The following is a 24,993-nucleotide window of genomic DNA, read 5'->3' as shown; positions in this document are numbered from 1 at the left end:
TGAGACAGGTTCATTTGATCAGTGTGCCTGAGGGCTATGACAGGCTCCCAAGGGCCACTTGCCCTTGTCCATGAGGTTGGTATCCAAGTGACCCAAGTTCATGGGTTCTAACCCCCCCATTCCTGGACCTCCATCCATGTAGGTCACCGATGAGGACATTCAGGTCCAGGGAGCATGGCTCAGCATCAGGCCATCACTAAAGCAAACTCCAGCCCACAGGGACCTGGCACAAGGTAGGAATAGGGGCCCTGCAGGTCAAAGGGCAGTCATGTCTTCTGGAGGCCCTTAACATCCTTTGTCGAGGACCCTCTGAATGTCTTCTCTTGGCTTGGTCCAGCAGGCATTGGAAGCCTCACTGGGGAAGGGTCATGGGAGGGTCACGGGCACCTTCAATTTCTAGCAGAGAACCCGGAAGTAAGTTTCCCTGCCCTGCTGAGTTCATTTTCGGGGGACAAGACCCACTTCCAAGCTGAGGGTGCTGATAGTCCTTAGGGTTAGCCCCTTAGGGGCTCCTGGTCCACTGTCCTGGTGCCCCTCCCTGGCCACCACCGGGCACCTGAACACCAACTTCCCAGCAAAGCCCCCACCCACAGCAAAGATCACTCCGAGGCCTGCCCACCATAGGCCACAGGTGTTTGGAGGACAGGGACCAGATCAGGTTCCAGCCACACCAATATTTTCCTCCACCAGAGCCCCAGTGTCAAAGGAGCTGCTGGAGGGCCTGTTCAAGAAGAGTGTAGTGACAGAAGCCAAGGAGACTGTCCCCACCCCTCTCCATCCTGCTCCCTGCCCATCACTCCAGGCCTCCATGTCAACTCTGCCCCAGCTTCCCACCCTCTCTCCACCACTCTATCTACCTGCGCAGATGGCCTGTCCCTGCAGATATCTACACCATCTCAGCCCTTGAGCGCTCCCCTGCCCACCCTTCACACTTTCAGAACTGCACTCCCTGCTCAAACACCTTCTGTGGCTCTCCAGGAAGGAAGAAACAGTCGTAGCTCCTCAATGGGTCTCTTAAAAGCCTCCCACTCACACCTCACCTCTTCCTGCCCATATCTGCAGCTGGACCTGCTGCGCCAGCTAGCGCCCTGACCTGCTCTGTTTCAGCTTCCCGCCTCCATAGCTTTGCTCAAGCTGTTCCTGCCCTCCAGGATGCCCTCCCCATGCCTCAGGACCCAGTGGCTCCTCCTGTGCCTCACCTTGGCCCTCAGAGCCAGGCATCCAAACTCTGCAACTGCATTGCACGGAGCTCTGACCCAGGGGGACTTGTCCTTGACTCCAGGCCTGCAAAGGAAAGCAAGAGGGAGCATTTCACATGGGAGAAGCCACTTGAGTGGCTGGGGGAGAGGCACAGAGCTGGGAAAGAGCAGATGTGAGAGCAGTCCTTGAGTCAGAAGGCACTAGAGATGGTGAGTGAGCAGATAAGGTGGCTGGGGGCAGAGGACTGGGTCTCTCCCTGAACACCCCGTCCTTTAGCCACACCTGAAGACGCATACCCAGCAGCTGAGGGAGGAAGGGGAGGACAGCGCCTGGATGCCCCTGGACAGGAGAGTGCTTGGCTCAGGCCACTCCCAGTCCTGGTAAGAGTGTGTGGTCAGTAGGACCCTGTAGCCATCTGCAGCCTGGGAGGCCCTAGCAGGGCTTGCCCAGACTCTGCTTGCATGCCTGCAGTGATGGAGCACTCACTCACTTACCAAGCAGCTCACAAGGTGGGGTGCAGCTCTGAACAAGCAAAACCTCTTCCGAATGGAACTGAAATCTGCCCCTGGGGCTCCCCACTGAGCTCTCCACTGACCCCACGGTCCCTGCGGGATAGCCCCTGCTAGACCCTGTGTCTCCTCCTCCAGACCTGGCAGTCTCAGGACACTCAGCTCTTCCCCAGGAATCACCTCCTTGGTGCACAACCCTCAGATGACCTTGATATGGATTGGCTGTGTCCCCACCCAAATCTCATCTTGAATTGTCACTCCCATAATCCCCATGTGTTGTGGGAGGGACCTGGTGGGAGATAATTGCCTCATGGGAGTGGTTCCTCCATATTGTTCTGTGGTAGTGAATAAGTCTCACAAGATCTGATGGCTTTATAAGGGGTTCCCTTATAAAGGGGTTCCCTCACTTGGCTCTCACTCTCTCTTTGCCTGCCACCATGTAAGGTGTGCCTTTCCCCTTCCCCCATGATTGTGAGGCCTCCCCAGCCACGTGGAACTGTGAGTCCATTAAACATCTTGTAAATTACCCAGTCTTTGGTATGTCTTTATCAGCAGTGTGAAAACGGACTAATACAGACCTGGAACCCCCTCACCCTTCCGTCATCTCTGCCCCAAACAGGCCACCACCCCCTGACACAAATTCTGACTGGGAGACATGAAAACCTGAGATTTGGGCTTTACTCAAAACATCACCCTATCCGAGCCACAATGCAGCAAGTTCAGCTCAGCTGAGTGGGATCTCAGAACAAACCCCCAAGGAGCAAGTCAGCTGAATGCATAGCCTGGGCACCCTCCCTGCCCAGGCCTGACAGCTTTTGTCTCTATGGTCTGTGATCCCCAAGGACACCTGACTCCCAAGATCCCCCCAATTCCCACTCCTGCCACTGGGGGCAGAATGTGAATTCCATGACCAAATAGCCCCTCTCCTCACAGTTGTGTGGCTTAGAGTCTCTCCACCTCTGACCCTCCATCTCCTCATCTTTCAGGGAGTGGAAGAATGAGATCACCCACAGATCCCTACTCATCCCACTTCCATCCCCCCTACTCTTTCCCTACCACACACACAAACATATCCTGGCCTGGGGTGAAGTTACTGATTTTATTAACTGCAAGACCCCCGTCACCCAACACAGGGCACCAAGCCCACGTGAAGGGGGGCCCACACCCACTGTCGGTTGCCTTTCCGGATTAGAGACTCTGAGAGCTCAAACTGATAACTGTCTTGGAAATGGGCAACAAGGCCAACTTTGATAGGAAACTGCTGCCCAGGTTTTTTCATACATCCACTGTCAGCAGAAGTGGCCCTGCCAGGCCACAGGGCAGAGCATGGTGGCTCGTCCAGGGGATTTGTTGCCCTGGAGACTCTGCTGGTGTACATTGAGCCCTGATCCCCACCCCAGGGTGAACTCAGATTCCTGCTGCAGGCTGGGCTTGTATCTCTCTGGGCATCTCTATGACACTTGCTGGGCTCTTGTGGGTTGGAGGAGCATGAGGCTTAAGAGCCCATGCCAGGTTAGGATTGGAGGCCCTGGTCCCAGTCACCCTGCCCGAGAGACCCACAGCCCCTGCCCTGGCAACCTTTCCCTCCAAGGCCCAGGGCCCAGATGACCTTGCAGGCTCCGGCCCTCCCTCTGCCCTCCAGCCTGGCCTGCTCTCCATTGTTTGCTGGCCATGTTGCCACGCACAAGTGGATGTCCTGGAACACCTCGTGAGTGCCCACCAGCAGTGACACCAAGGACTTCATCAAGGCCACCCTGCAAGGGGCACAGGGAGTGCACACCAGTCCTCCTGCCCACCCTGTGGAGCTGATGGGCCCTGCCCTCTGTCACCCTCAGAAGCAGCCAGGCCCTCAGGATCAGCTGACCCCAGCCTGGGGCTGACCTCCATGCTACCTCGTGTTCCCAGTGTTTGTCACAGCCTGTAGGTTGAGCAGGCTTGACAAACTGGCTTGCTCACTCCCATATTGTGCAGGGAGGGAAACTGAGGCCAAGGTAGGCAGAATCCTGCCGACGTCACAGGATGTAGTGGCTGCAGATTTGAGGTTGGATCCCAGGCCCCTGCCCCCAGCTCAGAGAACTCTCAGAAGGGTCAGGGTCCTCCATGGGCCCATTTCCTGGAATAACATAGAAGCCCTAGTCGGAAAGAGACGCGGAGCCACACCCTAACCTTTGACCTCTGACCTGCCCCACCTAGGATGAAAGGCTCTGGAGGCCTGGGTCCGGCCAAGAATCAGATGAGACCTGGGAGCCGCCTGGGTGTGATGATTCCAGGGCTGAGCTGGTGCAGCCTGCTGAGGGGCAGGGGAGGGTATTTCTCCACCAGGACTCTGTGGTTAGACACCCATGAGCCGGGAGCACCAGGGTCTCCTCTTTTAGGTAGCTCTGTTCTTCCTCGCCCTCAGAAGTCCACTTCCTTGGTACCCAGCAAATCAAGCTTCTCGTGGCAGGGCACAATGCTCCACTGGCAAAGCCAAGGATGCACTGCAAGGCTGGCTAAGGCTCAGAGATGCCTGCCGGGCTGGCACGTCCAATTCTGGCCGCACCTACCTGACGTTGCTCTGCATGCCCCACTCCTCTTTAGTGTTCCTGATGTACTTAAGGCAATCCTGATGACACATTTCACCTGGAGCTGCTCCGGTACAATTTGGAGCCACCTAGCACCTGTTCAGAGACACTAGTGGGGCTTCTCCAGCAGCTCCTCCTCAAACCAGGTCACTCTGTGTGCCCAGGCCAGGTCTGTGTCCTTCCCCCAGGATGCACTCCTGTACCCCCGAGGCTTCCTCCAGCCCTCAGCCGGCCTGATCAAGGAGGGCCAGGTCTGTGACGGGGCTGCTTCCCACACTGCCTGAGTCACTCCATGCCTGGAGGGCTGAAAGGCAGTACCCAGAGAAAACACAGAGCTGGGGATGGGGGTGACCCTACCTAAAAGTGTGGTATCCACTGCTGGCTTCCTCCAGCCTCAGGCTGTCTCAAAAGGGAGCTCCATGCAGGGCCCCAGCCCCTCCCTGCCCTGAGTGCTGTCCTCAAGCCCAGGAGGCCCCAGGCTGTGCCCCAGGGACACTGGGCCTGCAGGTCCGTCATCCTGGCTTGTTCCCATCCCCACCCAAGGAGGTCTCCTGGCTCCAGCTGGAAACTAAACATATTGCTTTGACACCAATGTCAGAAGCCCAAAGAATTAAGAGTAAAATACCAAGATGGCTTGGTATTTTAAAGGAAGGTAAAGGAAGCTCTAGGAAACGTTATGTCAAAATCTAAGTAAAATTTTACTGGGTTTGAAAGCACTGGGCATGTTCCTGTGAGACCTGTGGGGTGAGTCCTGTGCTTCCGGGGAAGGCAGACGGGGCCAGGCAGTTGCAGCCTGCAGAGCCTGGCCACGGGTGGCTCAGGAAGGTGCTTAAAGAGTGTAGCCAGACAAATTTTCTTAAGATTCAAAAAGAAAACCAGTTATTCCCAGTAAGGACATTTTTCAGCTTGCAGGTGAAGGCCCAGAGTGCAGAAGGGCTGAGAGGAGAGGTGGAGACCAGTGGCTGAGGGGCTGGTCCCAGGGTCCCGAGTACGGGCGGAGTCACTCCTGGTGATGAGATCATGACAGGGATTGCTGAGAACGGTGGGGGGCTCCTCGCTCCTCCGGCTTTGGCCTGGCCCCAGGTTGGCGCAGATGGGCAGGGTTTTCTTGGGCCTGAGTCTTTCAGAGAAGCCTTAGATGGAGGTGCAGGGGCAGGCCTCTGTGCAGGCGGGCCCTGGGGACTGCAAGGAGCCCCCCGCATACTCCTGGGCTGAGATGGGGGCTTCTGTTGTGGGCTCTCAGGAGAAACAGCAGGTGCATCTGCCTTCTGCGGGGGGTAGGTGATTTCTCCGCTTATCTCGTTCACCCAGAAAAACATGTCTAGAGGTTCCTGCCCCTGTCCAAACTGACCTCTAGACATACCTAAAAGGGAGAAAAGTGAGGCAACACAGGTGGGCCTTCCAGCCTCCATATGTCGGGTGGAGGGTCAGGGGGAACTGCCAGGGCCTGGGCTTCCCTCAGCCTGAACCTCTCACCAGGGGACTCACTCTCTCTCCCGGAGCACCAAGCCTTCCTGGGACAGGGACAGGCCTAACTGGAACCTCCGGATGAATTCTAGGGTCATTTTCTTCTTAAATGGTCTTTTCAAAATATTTTCATCTTAACCAAGTATACTAAGTATACTTTACGTCCTGACCTAGTTCAGAGATGTGTGTGTATACTAATAATCTCATGGAATGTAAATAGTTATGTACAATAGTCTCTGATATTTTCAATTCTTTTTATGTAATTAAATCTACTACATTCCTTAAGAAAATGCTGATTGCCATTTGAATTCATTTTGTAAGGAAAGCAGCAATGATGAACCATAGCTTGAAAAACACAGTCTTCAATTAAGAGAAGGATGGAGAATCTGATACAAAAGAAGACCAAAAAAATCACTCTGGCAAATTTTACACAAACATGACCATGTGTGGTCAGCAGAATGGTCCCCCAAAGACGGCCCTGCCCTAATCCTTGGAACCCACAACTGTGTTTCATTATATGGCAAAAGGGACTTTGCAGATGTAATTAAAATTATGGATCTTAAACTAGAAATATTATCCTGGATTATGCAAGTGGCCCCATCTAATCACTCGAGCCCTAAAAAGCAGACAGCTTTCTCTGACTGGCATCACAGAGATGCAGCAGCAGGAGAAGTGAGAGAGATTCTAAGCATGAGAAGGACTCAACCCACAGTTGCTGGCTTGACAATGGAAAGGGCTTACTGGAAATTGTGTCAACAAAACAAGCTTGGAAGTGGATGTTCCCCAGTGCTCCCAATAAAAGCTGGAGGTAGACAAAACCTTGATGTTAATCTTGGGAGACCCTAAACAGAGCCATGCTTTCTGACTTAGGGACTTCAGTGGTATGAGATAATAAATGGGTGTTGTGGCTGGTTCGATGGTTCATACCTGTAATCCCAACACTGGGAGGTGGGAGGATTGCTTAAGCCCAGGAGTTCCAGACCAGCTTGGGCAACATAGGGAGAACTCATCCCTACAAATAATAATAATAATAATAAGAAGAATAGAAATAAATTAGCTAGGTGTGGTGGCATCCACCTGTGGTCCTAGCTACTCAGGAGGCTGAAGTGGGAGAATCGCTTGAGCCCGGGGTGGTCAAGGCTGCAGTGAGCTGAGATTGTACCACTACGCTCCATCCAGCCTGGATGTCAGAGGGAGACCTCATCTCTAAATAAATTAATAAATAAATAATAAATAAATGGATGTTGTATCAAGCAGCCATACCTGTGGTCATTTGTAAGAATAAGTCATTTCCTGGTCAGGTGCAGTAGCTCACACCTGTAATCCCAGCACTTTGGAAGGCCAAGGCGGGTGTATCATGAGGTCAGGAGATTGAGACCATCCTGGCAAACATGGTGAAACCCGTCTCTACTACAAAAAAATTAGCCAGGTGTGGTGGCGGGGGCCTGTAGTCCCAGTTACTTGGGAGGCTGAGGCAGGAGAATGGCGTGAACCTGGGAGGCGGAGCTGGCAGTGAGCCGAGATCACGCCACTGCACTCCAGCCTGGGTGACTCTTCCTACTTTCTTTCCATCAAATTCTTTCACCTTCTTTAGAACGGACACAATGACTGTCAATCCTGAGAAACTTCAAGGTGGGCTACCTAGAATATCAACCAGCTGAATCAGAAGCTGATCCTGACACCTGCGTCCTACAGGAAGTTCTGATTTGCTCAGGCAGAGAGGATTTCCCCAGCATCCCCTGGTGGCCACAAGGCCATGGGGGAGTCAGCACAACCTGCAGGGAACCCCTGATTCAGGGTGGTTGGAAACAGGGGGTTTGGGGGCTCAACAGTTAGAGGCTGGCCAGGAGCTAGGGAACCGGATAGGTATGAAGGATTTGAAGCTTACCTGTTGGAAGGTTCTGGGGAGGAGGAGTCTGTGGAGGGAGCTTCAGAGAGCAGGAGGAGCATTAGAATTCTGGGCCCCCTGCAATCTAATCTTTGTTGTGTAATGCCAGCCTATCCCAGCCTAGCTTCTGCCTGGCGATCTCAGATCCCTGCAGGGAAGCTCCCCACTCATCCCTGCGCCGTCCTCGCTGTCACAGTGCCTGATGCCCCCAACCTGGAAGTGTGCCTGCCATTGCCTTTCCCTGCCTGATTTCCAGCATCCCATCACATGGCTCCAAAAACAGCATCGGGGTTTTTTTCTAGAACCCAAATTTACAAACAAGGGCAATGTCCTCTGACAGGGTTGGTTTGTGTTCAGTATAATGGTAGCCAGGGCTACCTGGATTAGGAATATCTTGTGATCTGCTCCCTACTCCCCTGGGTCTGGCTTGCTGAGCCTCACACCCTCTTCACACCCTGGTCTCCGTGAGAATTAGATGCAGCTCCCCATGTCACCAGCTGCTTACTGGGACCGCCCAGCCCAGGCCCACCTTGAATCCTCACCAGGTTCCCCACTCTGTGGACCCAGCGGCTGCTGTGTGTCCCATGGAGCCAGCCCATGGTGCTGGCAGAAGATAGAACAGTCGTCCTCCTGGACTGGCCCCAGGTCACCCAAGCAGGCTTTTCTCCTCTCCTCACCTGCCTGATGGTGCCCACCCGATGTGGGGCAGTCCATAGGGCTGCTGGAGCTGAGTGAGAAATGAATCCCTTCCCAGCCCCCACGGGTTTGCCCAGCAGCCTTTCCCCATTGGTGCTAGTAGCCTTGGGCCTTCCCAGAGACTGCTGCAGGCCTGTCCGTAGCTTGAGGCCATTGCTAAGGTGAAGGAGAAGGCTCTGTCCCCTCTTCCCTCCCTGGCTCAGCTTGCCTGCTCCCACACTGTGCTTGGTGAGGCCGGGTGTGCTTCCTCCCTTCCTCCCCAGGGCCTCTCCACCTCGGTCCACACAGGGGCGGTTTCCCCAGGAAACTCTAACTCACTCCATTACCTTCCCCCAGCTGATCTTGGAAACCCCCTTGCTGTGAATATTGGCAAGCTTAAGAGCTTATTGCTCCCACCATGGCGTCCAGCTCTTGATCAGTGTGCTCTGAGGGCTTTGTCTTCCAAGCCTTGGACAACCCTGAATGCCGGTTAGTCTTTGGCTGGCTCCAAGACGCAGTGTCACACAAGTACCACCCTGTGGACATGCTGAAGTTCCCATGGAGTCTTTTCTATCGAAAACTCAGCCTCTTTCAGGCCAAACACTGGCTCCCCTTATGTGCATAGCTTTCTAACTGGCACAATTTCCCCAAAGATAATTTAGAATTATAATGATCACTTTGGGGAAACTCTGATATATAAAATACAAAAACAAAGCAAAATTCTGAATATCCAATGGTCTGCTGTCTTTAATTGGTATGAGGAGGCTCCTAAACACAATTTGGACTCAAAAAATGCTTCTCTAAAATATTCTTTAGCTATAATTAATATGAAATCGGAGCATCTTTTCCCTCATGAGCATCATTTTTTTTTTTTTTTTTGAGATGGAGTCTCTGTTGCCCAGGCTGCAGTGCAATGGCACCATCTCAGCTCACTGCAAACTCCCCCTCCCAGGTTCAAGTGATTCTCCCGCCTCAGACTCCTGAGTAGCTGGGATTACAGGCATGTGCTACCACGCCAGACTAATTTTTGTATTTGTAGTAGAGACGGAGTTTCACGATGTTGGCCAGGCTGGTCTCAAACTCCTGACCTCAAGTGATCCACCCACCTCAGCCTCCCAAAGTGCTAGGCTTACAGGCATAAGCCACCGTGCCTGACCAAGCATCTTTAAATGTTGACATTTCCAATGCCCTTTCCACATTTTGTGAAAGGCTTCAGGTCCAAAACTGTCATTATGTTGGGTAAACAAAAATGTTGGCTGGCAAATCACTCTATTGTATAAACATCAATATTTGGCTAAACTTTTTTTTTTTTTGAGACAGAGTCTCGCTCCGTTGCCCAGGCTGGAGTGCAGTGGCGCGATCTCGGCTCACTGCAAGCTCCGCCTCCTGGGTTCACGCCGTTCTCCTGCCTCAGTCGCCTGAGCAGCTGGGACTACAGGGGCTCGCCACCATGCCTGGCTAATTTTTTTTGTATTTTTAGTAGAGACAGGGCTTTACCTGTTAGCCAGGATGGTCTCGATCTTCTGATCTCATGATCCACCGGCCTTGGCCTCCCAAAGTGCTGGGATTACAGGCATGAGCCACCGCACCTGGCCTTAGCTAAACATTTTAAGGAGACTCTGGATATCAAGAATAAAAGACCCCTCATGAAGAAAATCTTTGTCTTGTTTGCCTAAATGACAGATCATTTTGTTTCACAGAGAGGCATCACTTCCTTCCTTTCCATACATTGGAGATTAATACATTCTGGCTTTTAAAAAATTGTATGGCTTGATAGAATTGTCACGAACTGAAATTATGTCAAAACCAGATATAGGACACTCTCGTGTGTGTATTGTATATATGTCTAAACTTTCATCCCTCTTCTTACAGAGAAAAATGATCAGTTATTTGTCTAAAGCCAGCTCCCTCTCATTTTTTTCTATCCCACTTCCTCTCCTTTTCCCTCTTTTGAAAACATGAAAGACTTAACAAAAATTACATTCAGCCGTTACGCATATATTCTAGGAATTTTTAGTTCAGGTAAAGTCTAAATTGTCTAAAGAAAAAAGTTATTGAACTATTTTTTTATGGACACTAGAAAATGTATTTCCCGGATAACCTTTTAAACTAGCTACGACATAAGAAAAGACGCCAACTTCAAAATAAAGGAAAACGTTAGCATGATTCACTCTTTAATTATTAGTTTATCTTTTTAAAAAAAATGTTAGTACAATATTTTGGCTTATTCCAGACCAAAATTAGATTTCTCATAATTCAAGCTTCCTAAGTTTCCTATATTAATTTTATTTATTTATTTATTTATTTATTTTTGAGATGGAGCCTCACTCTGTCCCTAGGCTGGAGTGCAGTGGCACAATCTCGGCTCACAGCAACCTCCATCTCTCAGGTTCAAGCGATTCTCCTGTCAGCCTCCCGAGTAACTGGGATTACAAGTGTGTGCCACCATGCCCAGCTAATTTTTTGTATTTTTAGTAGAGATGGGTTTTCACCATGTTGGCCAGGCTAGTCTCAAACTCTTGACCTCAGGTGATCCACCTGAGGTCTCCCAAAGTGCTCGGCCTCTCAAAGTGCTGGGATTACAGGCGTGAGCCACAGCGCCCGGCCCACATTTATTTTATAAATGAAATGTTTTCATCATTTCCATAACTTATTTAAAATAAAAAATTTTGGCCGGGCATGGTGGCTCACGTCTGTAATCCCAGCACTTTGGGAGGCCGAAGCAGGTAGATCACTTCAAGCCAGGAGTTCGAGACCAGCCTGGCCAACATAGTGAAACCCCATCTCTACACCAAAAATACAAAACTTAGCTGGACGTGGTGGCACATGCCTGTAGTCCCAGCTACTCGGGAGGCTGAGGCACAAGAATCGCTTGAACCCAGGAGGCGGAGGCTTCAGTGAGCCAAGATCGTGCCACTGCACTCCAGCCTGGATGACAGAGCAAGACCCTTTCTCAAAAATAAATAAATAAAATAAAATAACAGGTATAAATTCACCCTTGAAATATAGAGCACTCTCAAAAACTGAATTGACTCTTCCAGAAATCGAAGCTCATATGACTAAAATAATTGCCCTCACCCAGGCATGCCAACTTGTGCAAGTGAAGTATGTAGTTATGCTGGTAGTAAAGGGGCTTTTGTCCACAAATTCAGAGTGCTTAGAGAACCCCAAGGGAGGAGCTCAGTGGGTGGAGTCTCCAGGGATTTGCCTTGGAGGCTGTTGGGAGAGCAGGAGTGAGCGCCGTGATTGGCTGGGACCTTGATGTCACAAAGGTCAGGGACAGCTGCCAGAGAATAAAGCAGAGGGCTGTGGGGTGAAGGGACTGCCAGTCTTCCGCCACTCCTTTTCAGGGTCCTTCCCTTCACTGCCTTCCTTCTCCCAGACACACTGGGCATCCAGTTCCAACCCAAAGGCTGCCCCTTTGACCAGGCCCATCTTCTCCACCTCACATCAAACAGCCAATCGGCTGCTCAGACCTTGAAACCTCAGTAACCTAGAAGGTAAGGACTTTCAGATTTCACCAGGAAGGATTATCTCTTCATACCTTATAAAAGTAATAGAACCGGTCGGGCGCAGTGGCTCATGCCTGTAATCCCAGCACTTTGGGAGGCCAAGGCGGGTGGATCACCTGAGATCAGGAGTTCGAGACCAGCCTGGCCAACATGGTGAAACCCCCCTCTACTAAAAATACAAAAAATTAGCCAGTTGTGGTGGCACACGCCTGTAGTCCCAGCTACTTGGGAGGCTGAGGCAGGAGAATCACTTGAACCAGGGAGGCGGAGGTTGCAGTGAGCCAAGACTGCATCATTGCACTCCAGCCTGGGCGACAACAGTGAAACTCTGTCTCAAAAAATAAATAAATAAATAAAAACTAATAGAATCTATAAATTCACAGGAAATGGACTTTGACAAACGTGTGTCAGGAGAGGATGACTTGGAGGTGTCCACCGTGTTTCTTACTGAAGGTTTGTTCAAACCTACAAATTCACTTGGGACAGCTTATGAGTCCTCTCCTATTCTTGGAAAAGCTTTTAAAGTGTCTGACAAAGTCTGTACCCCTGGAGCATGGGTTAGTTTGTTGAAGTCCACAGACCACACAGTTTCTTCGAAGGTGTGCAGCATGAGGGTGTGTTCCTCTATTGCCCACTGATGGAGAACTCACTCAGGCTGTCTTTCCTCTCCTTCAGATGTCTACAAGTCAATTGGGTCAAGGAACAAGCCTCTACTCACATGCACGTGGGCAAATGAAGTCACAGAACAAATAACCTACCCTGCATCCAGGTTAGATCCTCCTGCACCATTTCCTGCTTCTCTGCGGAGCCTGCAATGTGGACCCCTGTCTGGATGTGGGCCTGGGGAGGTGGCTCCTCCCTGTCCCAGAGGCCCATCTCGTGTTCCCACACAGGCACTGAGTCCAGGGACACCCCCTGCTGCTGCCTTACCTAAGAGAAAGCGGCCCAAGAAGCATTGACCCGGTGCCTGCTGAAGCCAGGAGCCCTCTGCCACTGCCTGACACAAGCATCCTGCGCTCCCCCCTCCCAGACCCTCCCCGAAAGTGTGGGCCACAGGTACCACTCCCTGTGCCACTGAGCCCCACATTTCCCATCCCCCAAGCCACCCCCGCCCAGCCCCAGAGCTTTCCTACATTTATGATTTGTCCAAAAAGGTGATGTCCTTCAGCCCCCAGAAGGTCATCCTCCAGTCTGTGACCATCACACTGGGGTCCTGCATGGGGTCCTCACAGGCCTTCAGCCCAGCACAAATCATGGCCTGGTTTGACCTTTGAAATATCTCAACATCTAAAATTCAGAGCTTTTTTGGAATATTTATTTTCCATAGATATAATTCTTTCAAATAAATTCCTTAGAAAACAATATCCAATGTTTCATTATTTGTGCTAACATGTGCTTTTCCCATTTTGGAGATGAAAAATATCATTAGAAATAAAAACTCAACAGACAGATTAAACATCAGATAAGATGCAGTTAGCAGGCCGGGCGCAGTAGAGGTTGCAGTGAGCTGAGATCACACCACTCCAGCCTGGGCGACAGAGCAAAACTCCATCACCCACACACAAAAAAAGATAAGATGCAGGTAGCAGAGGGGCCAAGTGAACTCGAACAAGATCTGAAGTGCAATCTTCCTTAAGGAGTCCAGAGATGGGTGACAGGACATTTGAAGGAAAAGTTCCAACAGAGCACAGACAGGTTCTAGGAGATCACACAGGGAAAGGGGAGGCTACATCCAAGAGATAAAGCTGAGAATTTCCCAAAATTGATGGAAAACAGGAATTCTCAGAGTGAGGGATGCCACTGAATCCCACAGAGGATAATTGAAAACATCCACACTTAGTTATATTGTAGCAAAACCATGAAACACTGAAGACAAACCTTGAAAGCTGCTAGGGAAAATACCTGATGACTTGAAATTAAAAATGATAAAATTTAATGAAATAATATTAACACACTGAAAAAAATCAGACATCTCAGATTTGTATGTTCAGCTAATTATTCAACAATTAGGGAACTATGAAGACTTTCAAGATAAAATGTTTACCAGGAGCAGACCTGGACTAAAGGAATGTCTTTCTAAAGCATGTTTTCGGTCTGGGCACCGTGGCTCATGCCTGTAGTTCCAGCATTTTGGGAGGCCAAGACAGAAGCATCACTTGAGGCCAGGAGCTCAAACCAGCCTAGCAAGACCCCCATCTCTACAAAAAAGTTTTTAAAAAATTAGCTGGGTGTGGTGTTACGCACCTGTAGCCCTAGCTATCCAGGAGGCTAAGGTGGGAGGATCACTTGAGGCTAGGAATTTGAGGCTGCAGTGAGTTAGGATAGCACCACTGCACTTTAGCCAGGGCAAAACAGCAAGACTCTGTCTCAAAAAAAAATAAAAATAAAATAAAGCAGTGTTCCTTAATCTTGGCACTCTTGACATTTGGGACTGGATAATTCCTTGTTGTTGGGGCAGCACTGGGCAGTGTAGAATGTTTAGCAGTATCCCTGTCCTCGAGATGGGGAGGCTGGCACCTCATGTAAAATGTTTGGCCAGGTTGCAGCCTGTGTTAGCTTGGAGGGTGGATCATAATTTGACCAAATCTGTGGCATTAGGAAAACGGCGAGAATCCAGAATGCTGGTTTTGTTGGCTCCTCCTTGGCTGCTTTTAACAAACTCCTGTGAGAAAAGTAGCCTCTGGCTGGAGCTTGCCAGTGTTCAAGGAGAGCTAGAAGGACCCAGAGTGTTGCTAATGTAGGTAACCCCTGACTGGCCTGCCACACACAAACTGAATAATTTGGTGCCTTGCAAGTTTGAAAAACTCAGCCACTCATACACCCCAGCCAAGGCAGTTGTGAGCTGTGGCTCTGAAGAGGCAGTCTTTGTAGGAGATAGCCCTGGTGCTGCTAGCAAAGACAAGATTTTGGGTGTTGCTTTTCATAGCAAGCCTATGATATTAGCGAACATGGAGAGATCTGGCACAATTAAGCATTGCTAAAAGGAACTCAAAGGCTGGCTACAAATTTCATAGAGCTGGACATAGGCCATCCCCAGCGAGCCAGGACAAAAACTAGGCAGGGCCCAATGTCCATAAAGTGTGGGCTGGATGGCTGAGCGCAGTGGCTCATGCCTGTATTCCCAGCACTTTGGGAGGCCGAGGTAGGTGGATCACCTGAGGTCAGCAGTTCGTGACCAGCCTGGCCAACATGGTGAAACCCCGTCTCTACTAAAAATACAAAAATTAGCTGCGTATGGTGGTGCATGCCTGTAATCCCAGCTATTTGGAAGGCTGAGGCAGGAGAATCACTTGAACCTGGGAGGCGGAGGTTGCAGTGAGCCGAGATATTACCACTGTACTCCAGCTTGGGTGACAGAGTGAGACTCCGTCTCAAAAAAAAAAAAGAAAGAAAGAAAGAGAAAAAAAAGTGAGCTGGAGCTCCACGGTGGTATCATCACACACAGAATACCATGATATAATGAAAATACAGCATCATCACATGCAATGACATACATAAAACTGACAAACATAATTTTGAGCAAAAAATGCAAGACAGACAATACTTTATTACTTCATTTCCATAAAGTACAAAAACAGGCAAAAGTGAACCATATTTAAAGATGTCTATAACAGTGGTAAATACTGTGTAAAGGCTGTGGGCTACTTCTGACCTGAAGGGTGAAAACAACCACAGACAATATGTAAATGCATGAATATACCTGAAGATTATATGAAATTTATTTTTTATTTTTTATTTTTTTGAGACAGGGTTTCGCTCTGTCTCCTGGGCACCATTTCAGCTCACAGCAACCTCTGCCTCCTGTGTTCAAGTGATTCTCCCATCTTAGCCTCCCAGCTGGGATTACAGGCATGAGCCACTGCACGTGGCTACATGTTCTGTATTTTTAGTAGAGACGGGGTTTCACCATGTTGGGCAGGCTGGTCTCGAACTCCTGACCTCAAGTGATCTGCCTGCCTCAGCCTCCCAAAATGCCAAGTTACACGCGTTGAGCCACCATGCCCAGCCCTCGAAATTTAAATTTCAATGTCCCTAAATGAAGTTTTATTGGAACACATCTACACTCATTTGTGTGTGTGTGTGTGTCTGTGTGTGTGTATGGAGGGAGACAGAGAGAGAGAGAGAGAGAGAGAGAGGGATTTATGAATTTATGATAAGGAATTGGCTCATAGAATTATGGAGGCTGGCAATTCCCAAATCTTCAGGGTGGATGAGCAGACTGGAGATCCAGGAGAATACATATTCCAGTGAGAGCCCAGTGGCACCTGCTGTGGAGCAGGACTAGTGGATGGTGTGCATGAACTCTGAAGGCAGTCTGCGGAAGAATTCTCTCTTGCCTGAGACACAGTCTAGGGCAGCCAGACTTTTTGTTCTCCTCAGGTCTTCAGGTGATCGGATGAAGCCCACCCACATGATAGAGGGCAATCTGCTTTCCTCAAAGTCCACAAATTTAAACGTTAATCTCATCCAAAGCAACCTGACAGAAACACCCAGCATAACGCTTGACCAAATACCTGGGGACCTTGTGGCTCAGCCAAGTTGACACCTAAAATTTACCTTCACACTCCAGTCCTCCAACATCCCAGCTTCCCTCTTACATCCCTGAATGGCAGAACCCAACAGGTAACGAGCTGGCGAAGCAGCATCAGCATCATGCTTGTTCTTTGTTGTGTGTGTTTTTCATTTTAAGTCGGTGGAGTTACACACCATGGATTCCTTTGTGTCTGCTTCCTTTTCATTAAAATTCTGCTCATGGATTCATCCCTGCAGTAGGTTCATTTTCAGGTGTAAGTGTAGGAAGCACAGGAGATCACAGAAGACCTCAGCAGACCAGCTTTGCAACATCCTAACAAGGAGACGGGAAACTGAAGTACCACAGGAAGGAGATACTCTCCATCTCTCACCACCCAAAGCTTCCTGGGATGCTAAGGGTCATCGTTTGTTTGTTTGTTTGTTTTCCCCGCTCTGCTGCACAGGCTGGAGTGCAGTGGCGCTATCTCGGCTCACCACAACGTCCGCCTCCCAGGTTCAAACGATTCTCCTGTCTCAGCTTCCCCAGTAGCTGGGATTTACAGGTGCCCGCTACCACGCCTGGCTACTTTTTACATTTTTAGTAGAGACGGGGTTTCACCATGTTCAGACTGGTCTCAAACTCCCACTTTCAGGTGATCTGCCCACCTCGGCCTCCCAAAGTGTTGGGATTACAGGTGTGAGCCACCACGCCTGGCCTAAGCCTCATTGTTCTTTTCATCTTTCCCGCTGAGACAGAAGAGGAGACTGAGGATGTGGACATTTTGTTGAGGAAAGAAATAGGAAAGACAACTCAATGAAGTCTCAGAGAGCCATTCTGACAACCCATGTTCTATTTCCAGAACCCATGTCAGGCCATTCCTGGGGGGTCTGATGAGGTTATGAGAGAAATGCCCAGGGAGGGAGACTGCAGAAGGTTCAGGGAACAAGTTCTGGCTTCTGCCCTTAGAGGAGCCAGACCTGGAGAGATAGAGTGGGAAAGTGGAGAACCATCAGCTCACTTTCCCTCTCACCATGGCAAAAGCATCTCCATCAGGCAGGGCTGGCTTCACAGGCAGGCAGCCTGGGCAGCCCTGTGGGGCCCCAAACTTAGAATGGCCTCCGCCTGCTATCTTGCTCTGCTGTCAGGGTCTTGAAATTCTGAATGATCTTTAACATCATGCACTGCACCTGGCAAAATAGCCGGTCCTGATCAGGTCTCAAGGCAGCCCTGGACTTTGGAAGGCAGCACTGAGGCCCCACTGAGGAAACGAATGGCTGCTGAGGGCTGAGAACTAGAGCTGAGACTCCCAGGCAGCCCCTTTGGAAAAGTTTGGCATTTCCCCAAAATGTTAAATGTGGAATTATCATGTGATCCAGAAAATCACATATGAAATTGTCTCGTGTCCCTTTTAAACATATAGAACATAACTATTGGAAAGAGAGAAAAAAAGTCCTGGCTCGGTGGCTCACTTCTGTAATCCCAGCACTTTGGGAGGCTGAGGTGCACGGATCACTTGAGGTCAAGGGTCCGAGACCAAGCTGGCTAACACGGTGAAACCCTGCCTTTACCAAAAAAAAAAAAAAAAAATTAGCCAGGTGTGGTGGTGCACACCAGTAGTCCCAAGAGGCTGAGGAAGCAGCTTCACTTGTACCCAGGAGGTGGAGGTTGCAGTGAGCCAAGATTGCCTCCACTCCAGCTTGGGCTACAGAGTGAGACTCTGTCTCAAAAAAGAAAAAAAAGAGAGAGAGAAAGTAGTTTTGGAACCATTATTTGCCCTTAGCCATGTTGCGGGTTTATTTCCCACATTGAGTCATATTATGTGTCTCCCAACATGTCTGGAGCAGTTGCTACTCCCTGCACACCAGGTCCGGTGACCACAATGTCATCAATATAATGGAACAGTGTGTCGTCCTGAGGGTGAAAAGGTTCTCAAAGGACCTGGGAACTAGATCATGAGCTGGGCTGCAGAGTTGAGGTAGCCTTGAGATAGGGTGGTGAAGGTGTATCTAGCTGAAAGCAAACTGTTCTTGATGGTCTTTACTCACAGGTATAGAAAAAGAAACATTCACCAGATGGGTAACTGGGCAGCCAAGGGGATAATCAGATCGGGTGTGCCACACTTTGCCTGCCCCGCTTGCTTTTGGTTGCTTGCTCTTCGTTATTTTTCTCCGTGAAGCCAAAGGCCACGATAGCTGAAGGCTATGCTATTGAACACTGTAACTCAACTTTTACGTGGTACCTTATAGATAACATTTGTAAGTCACCATAACAATCACTTGAGCTATTTTTCAGGAACTTGGGGCAGATCCTGTCCAGTTCAAACCAGCTAAGACCGCCAACCCTTCAACTGGGCCTGTACACATGCCCAAGAGGTGGCCTTTTGACATCAGAGGGCCAAAAACTCCACCCTCAGATCATGTTAATGCCACCATTTTCTGTACATGTCATATGAACCCCAATTATGACTGCATTTTTCCCCACTGCCAATCACCTTTCCCCATGCCTTAGACCACCCTACTTCTCTAACCTATAAATCTAAGTCTCATCTTTGGGGAGGTGGATTTGAGAGCCATTCTCCCATCTCCTCACTGGACAGCCTTGTGAATAATTCTTCTCTCTTTTGCAAAACCCATGTCACAGTGACTGATTTACTGTGTGAGAACAGAACAAACCTGGGCCTGGCTCAGTAACATCTGCAAACCAGTTGTCAGATGTGTCGTTTGCTCAGCACTGAAACCACATGTGGAAACAGCACCTGCACTTGGAGTCACTAGTCAATTAAGTTTACAATTAATCCACTTGTCATTCTCCAAGATCCATCTGTCTTCTGCACAGGCTGAGTAGGTGAGCTAAGTGGGGATGTGTTCCCGTTTTTGATGGTGGTACTAACCTCGACAGTCTCTCTAGGAATGTGGTATTAGTTTGCTTTAATATTTTTGCGAATGAGGCAGCTCTAGTGGCTTCTACTTGGCCTTTTCTACCAGAATTACTTTTACTGTATGGATCAGGGAACCAGTGTGGGATTCTGCCCATTGTTGACTATGTCTCTTCTAATTATGCATTCTAGAACCAGGGAAATAACCATAGGATGGGTTCAGGAATCTACTAGATCTACTGTGAGATGAATCTGAGCCAAAAAGTCCATTGATCACCTGACCTCCATACACTCATACTCTGAGGAACCATGGTAGCATTTTGAGTCTCCTGTAATTACTGCTAGTTCAAAACTAGAGGCTGGTTATCCCAGAAAAGTCTAATTATTTGCCCTTCCCAATGCACAATCACCCTGATAAATGGCCTTGGGTGCCTTTGGGGAGGCCTAGGAAGATAAAAAGTATAAATTATTGTCAGTGCAGCAGGGTCCTACCTCAAAGGGACCTGACCTATCCTTTATTCAAGAAGCTGTGGGTCTGTGAACTAGATCAAGACTTGGAATTGTTTGAGGGATTGTAACTCTGTGTTGGTAATTTAGGTCAGACTTCTCTATTCACCAGACCTGGAGCTTTCCTACTTACTCGGATCAAGTAAAACTTTAGTAGGCAGCCCATCCATTTCAGTTCTCAGGACACTATGATCAGCAGGCAGACATCACAGATCTCTGTGGGTCAGACCATTCAGGATCCTGCTTTGGCTGCACTGTCCATGGCAGTCACCACACCAATCATGTTTTTGGTGACTAAGTGTTACCATATGGTCCCTGCCTCCTCAGGATTCCATCAGCCCCACTGCACTTGAGGGAGCATTTCCTACTGTAATGTGGCCTGTGTAGAATATCTGGCACTCTCTAAATGAATTTATTTCTCATAGTCTTAATGAAAAGAGTGTCCTCTGGACCCTCCCTGGGTGGGTTAGCAGGTATTTACATGATACATACTCAAGCATTTTTATCTCCCTAAGTGTTTACTATCTTCCTCTACAGTATACCAACGAAGTTCTTGCATTTCAACTCATTTAGTGCAGGTTATGTTTGGATCCGTATTTTTTTTTTTTTCTTTTGGAGACGAGTTCTCACTACATTGCCCAAGCCAGTCTCAAACTCCTGGCCTCAAGCAATCCTCTCACCTCAGCCTCCCAAGGTGGGATTACAGTGGGTCCATATTTCAACAACTCACAAGCAAATGAAGACAGCCATTCTCAGCTTCTCAAGTTAAAACAATGAACCACAAATCTCTGCTTAATTATCCCATATCAAAGAATTCAGCCTGATCTGACTTTATATTCCTTCCACGATGATCCTGCACCCTTGTTACCGAAAAATGTTCCCAATCCAGACCCCAAGAGAGGGTTCTTGGATCTCACACAAGAAAGAATTCAGGGCGAGTCCATAAAGAGAAAGCAAGTTTATTAAGAAAGTAAGGCCGGGCGCGGTGGCTCACGCTTGTAATCCCAGCACTTTGGGAGGCCGAGGCGGGTGGATCACGAGGTCAGGAGATCGAGACCACAGTGAAACCCCGTCTCTACTAAAAATACAAAAACAGCCGGGCGTGGTGGCGGGCGCCTGTAGTCCTAGCTACTCGGAGAGGCTGAGGCAGGAGAATGGCGTGAACCCGGGAGGCGGAGCTTGCAGTGAGCCGAGACTGCGCCACTGCACTCCAGCCTGGGCGACAGAGCGAGACTCCGTCTCAAAAAAAAAAAAAAAAAAAAAAAAAAAAAGAAAGTAAAGGAATAAAAGAATGGCTACTCCATAGAGCAGCCCCGAGGGCTGCTGGTTGTCCATTTTTATGGTTTCTTGATGATATGCTAAACAAGGGGTGGATTATTCATGCCTCCCCTCTCCAGGCCATATAGGGTAACTTCCTGATATTGCCATGGCATCTGTAAACTGTCATGGCACTGGTGGGAGGGTAGCAGTGAGGATGACCAGAGGTCATTCTCATCACCGTCTTGGTTCTGGTGGGTTTTAGCTGGCTTCTTTACTGCAACCTGTTTTATCAACAAGGTCTTTATGGCCTGGATCTTGTACCAATCTGTCTCGTTCTGTGACTTAGAATGCCTTAACCATCTGGGAATGCAGCCCAGTAGGTCTCAGCCTCATTTTGTTACAGGAAAGGGGTCCTGATCCAGACTCTAAGAGAGAGTTCTTGGATCTTGTGCAAGAAAGGATTCAGGGCAAGTCCGCAGTGCAAAGCAAAAACAAGTTTATTAAGAAAGTAAAGTAGTGAAAGGACAGCTACTCCACAGACAAGAGTAGGATGGAGTAACCTCTAACCTGAGGTCAGTCAAGTGTCCTTGCCTTTTATTAAGAGGGGCCTCTAACCCACTGTGTCTTAGGAGAAACTCCAACTCCCTAAGTTGGGCCTCTAACCCAATCCCATTTGTTACTCGGGTACCCCATCACTTACCCAAAGTCGTCCAATCAGTATCAGTGCTGCAGTCTATTTCTTTGGGGTTGTGGGGATTTCTTCAGTATCATCCTTTCTGTGGTTTGCCAGAAATATGTTACAGGACCCCAACACGCAAAGGTAGTCGTTGGGTCAACGTTTCTGCACTATAGTCCCTTCTGTGGTCACCAGAAATATGTTACAGGAAAGGGGTCCCAATTCAATCCTAGAGGTCAGGAATGCCTAACTTTCTGAGAATGCAGGCCAGTAAGTCTCAGCCTCATTTTCCCAGCCCTCACTCAAAATGGAGTCGCTCTGGTTCAAACACCTGTGACACTTTCACCCAGCCCCTGTTCAACATGGAGGTGCTCTCGTTCCAATGCTTCTGACGCTATCTCTACAGATGCCCCAGGTTTCTGTAAAAATTGGCAAAATTATGCAATTTGGAGAGTATTGTATTTCCTCAGTCACATTTTGCACTTCACTTTTTTTTTTTAATTGAGACAGAGTCTCACTCTGTCGCCCAGGTTGGAGTGCAGTTGTGCGATCGCGGCTCACTGCAACTTCCACCTCCTGGGTTCAAGTGATTCTCCTGCCTCAGCCTCCCCAGTAGCTAGGATTACAGGCATGCACCACTACACCCAGCTAATTTTTGTTATTTTTCATAGAGATGTGGTTTCACCATATTGGCCAGGCTGGCTGGTCTCAATATCCTGACCTCGTGATCTGCCTGCCTCAGCCTCCTGAGTAGCTGGGACTGGCGCGCGCTGCCACGCCTGGCTAATTTTTTGTATTTTTAGTAGAGATGGGGTTTCACCGCATTAGCCAGGATGGTCTCGATCTCTTGACTTCGTGATCCGCCCACCTCAGCCTCCCAAAGTGCTGGGATTACAGGCGTGAGCCACCGCGCCCCGCCAAAAAATAATTTTTTTAAAAGGAGTCCAGGCACGGTGGCTCACACCTGTAATCCCAGCACTTTGGGAAGCTGAGGCAGGTGGGTCACTTGAGGCCAGTTCAAGACCAGCTTGGGCAACATGGCCAAACCCTGTCTCTACAAAAATACAAAAATTAGCTGGGCGTGGTGGTGCACACTCGTAGTCCCAGCTACTCAGGAGGCTGAGGCTGGAGAATCGCTTGAGCCTGGGAAAGTGGAGGTTGCAGTGAGCTGAGATCGTGCCACTGCACTCCAGCCTGGGTAACAGAGACCTTGTCTCAAAAATAAATAAATAAATAAATAAATAAATAAATAAATAAATAAATAAATAAAAGCAAAACGCAAAAAGTGGTGGTGGGCATAGGTCCTGAGCAACATCAGCGGACTTTTGGAAGACATATGTCTCAGGGAAGGCCATTACATGTTCTTCAGGCAAAAGGTGGTTAACTAACATTCAGTCTCATTGTGACCCTCCCTTCTACTCCCTGCCCCAGCATTAGTAGCTGGGACCTCTCCACAGAAGCACAGATCCAAAGGCCACAGGGCCCCTCCCTGAGCACAGACACTATGTCAGCTCAGCAGTCCACTCCTCCTCCATAGGTCTAAGTTCAGCTCCACAAGGTCCCTCTTTCAATCTCCCACCTTTCAACAATTCTAGCCACGTCTCTTTGTTCCTGCTTTGCACTTTGCTCCATATGAGGTGGGATCAACAAACTACTATCACTCAAAACTGGTTCGGATGTTGAAACTGATGACACTGCAGACACCAAGAGGTTATGAAAAAGTTTACTATTCACATGAGGCTTTCTAGGGAAAGCAAAACGGGCACCCATGCCAGTCTGTTGGGCTTCAGTGAAAAGGAGGGGCAGGTGGCTCTGGTTTTTGTTGTAGTTATGAGAGCTCAGTGCATTTGTGACAGTCAGGGTTTGCAGAGTTTGAACTTCCCCTCTGGCGCAAAGAGGAAGTGCCTGGGCTTTCTTATCAGCTTGTCCAGATCCTGGCAAATTGAGGGGGAGAGCTTGAAAGCTGTTAGCAGACAAACATCAAACATGGAGGGACTCTATTCCAGCTCCCCCAGTCCTGGGGTGGCGGCTGCTTAGCAGTTACTACCTCCAAGACACCTTGACATTTTCTTCTTGCCTTTTTAGCTACTTAAATATAGTACGCTTCTTTTAAGTTCTTTGCTAAAATAACTGGTGTGGTTTCTGGCAACTAAAATCTGGCTGATATAAAATCTCCTTGCTGTTCTTAGCAGGGTTAGCATTAACTTTAAAAGGTGTGGTAGCTGGCATACAAGTATTTACTCTCCTTTTCCTCATCTAATAAAGTAGAATGAAAAGCATCTCCATCCTCTGGATTCCATTTGTTCATTAAAATTATGAGTTCATAGCTTCTGGCTTCACTTGTTATTAAGCAAAATTAAGGAGATTTAGGCAAGGAGGAGTTTATAATTTCCTATAAAGTGCATGTCTTGGTGATTGTGCGTCAGTATATAGAGAATATCCTCATTTTTAAAAAAAACTGTGGCCTGGTATTTCATCATAGATGTACTAGAGTTAGTTAAGCATTCGTTTACTAATAGCCATTTGTATTGCTCCTGTTACCAGAAAGTGGTCGTGATCCAGTCCCCAAGAGAGAGTTCTTGGACCTTGCTCAAGAAAAGAATTCGGGTGAGTCCACAAAGTGAAAGTAGTTAATATTAAGAAAGTAAAGAAATAAAGAATGGCTACTCCATAGGCAAAGAGTAGCCCCAAGGGCTGCTGGTTGCCTATTTTTATGGTTATTTATTGATTATATGCTAAACAAGGGGTAGATTATTCATAAGTTTCCCTGGAAAGGTGTGAGCAATTACCAGAACTGAGGATTCCTCTCCTTTTTAGAGCATGTAGTGTAACTCCTGATATTGCCATGGCATTTTTTTTTTTTTTGAGACAGAGTCTTACTCTGTCACCCAGGCTGGAGTGCAGTGGCACCATCTTGGCTCACTGCAAACTCCGACTCCCGGGTTCTAGAGGTTCTCCTGCCTCAGCCTCTCAAGTAGCTAGGATTACAGGCGAGTGCCACCATGCCCAGCTAATTTTTGATTTTTTAGTAGAGACAGGGTTTCACCATGTTGGCCAGGCTGGTCTCGATCTCCTGACCTCATAATCCACCCGCCTTGGCCTCCCAAAGTGCTGGGATTACAGGCGTGAGCCATCGTGCCAGGCCTGCCATGGCATTTGTCAACTGTCATGGCACTGGTGGGAGTGTCTGTTAGCATGCTAATGCATTATAATTACAGTATAATTACAGCAGTGAGGACAACCAGAGGTCGCTTTCATTGCCATCTTGGTTTTGACCAGCTTCCTTACCACATGCTGTTTTATTGGCAAGGTCTTTATGACTGTATCTTGTGCTGACCTCCTGTCTC

General features: G+C 48.8%; 1 protein-coding gene and 1 long non-coding RNA gene across 2 annotated transcripts; one reads left to right on the top strand and one right to left on the bottom strand.

The window, feature by feature from the left end:
• Positions 1-5,112: 5,112 nt before the first annotated feature.
• On the bottom strand, positions 5,113-7,689 carry C4H3orf86 (chromosome 4 C3orf86 homolog). Its single transcript, XM_030810192.1, has 2 exons — positions 7,629-7,689; positions 5,113-5,636 (listed from the first exon to the last, which is right to left on the bottom strand). Exon 2 carries the CDS (start codon positions 5,632-5,634, stop codon positions 5,137-5,139), a length of 498 nt encoding a protein of 165 aa, XP_030666052.1. The 5' UTR covers positions 5,635-5,636; positions 7,629-7,689; the 3' UTR covers positions 5,113-5,136.
• Positions 7,690-11,347: 3,658 nt separating this feature from the next.
• On the top strand, positions 11,348-13,177 carry LOC101177252. Its single transcript, XR_178192.3, has 4 exons — positions 11,348-11,803; positions 12,199-12,268; positions 12,491-12,584; positions 12,709-13,177. It is a non-coding gene; the product is annotated as an uncharacterized LOC101177252 (long non-coding RNA).
• The last annotated feature ends 11,816 nt before the right edge of the window (positions 13,178-24,993 follow it).

This window comes from Nomascus leucogenys, chromosome 4 (genome assembly GCF_006542625.1).
Source record: "Nomascus leucogenys isolate Asia chromosome 4, Asia_NLE_v1, whole genome shotgun sequence".
Classification (NCBI taxonomy): Eukaryota; Metazoa; Chordata; class Mammalia; order Primates; family Hylobatidae; genus Nomascus; species Nomascus leucogenys.
The sequence above is the reverse complement of the archived record's forward strand: the minus strand, read 5'-3'. Positions and strand labels throughout refer to the sequence as shown.

What these genes read in the sequence shown, in the direction of transcription:
- C4H3orf86 (XM_030810192.1), bottom strand. Translation starts at nt 5,634, where the DNA reads ATGTCTAGAGGTCAGTTTGGACAGGGGCAGGAACCTCTAGACATGTTT.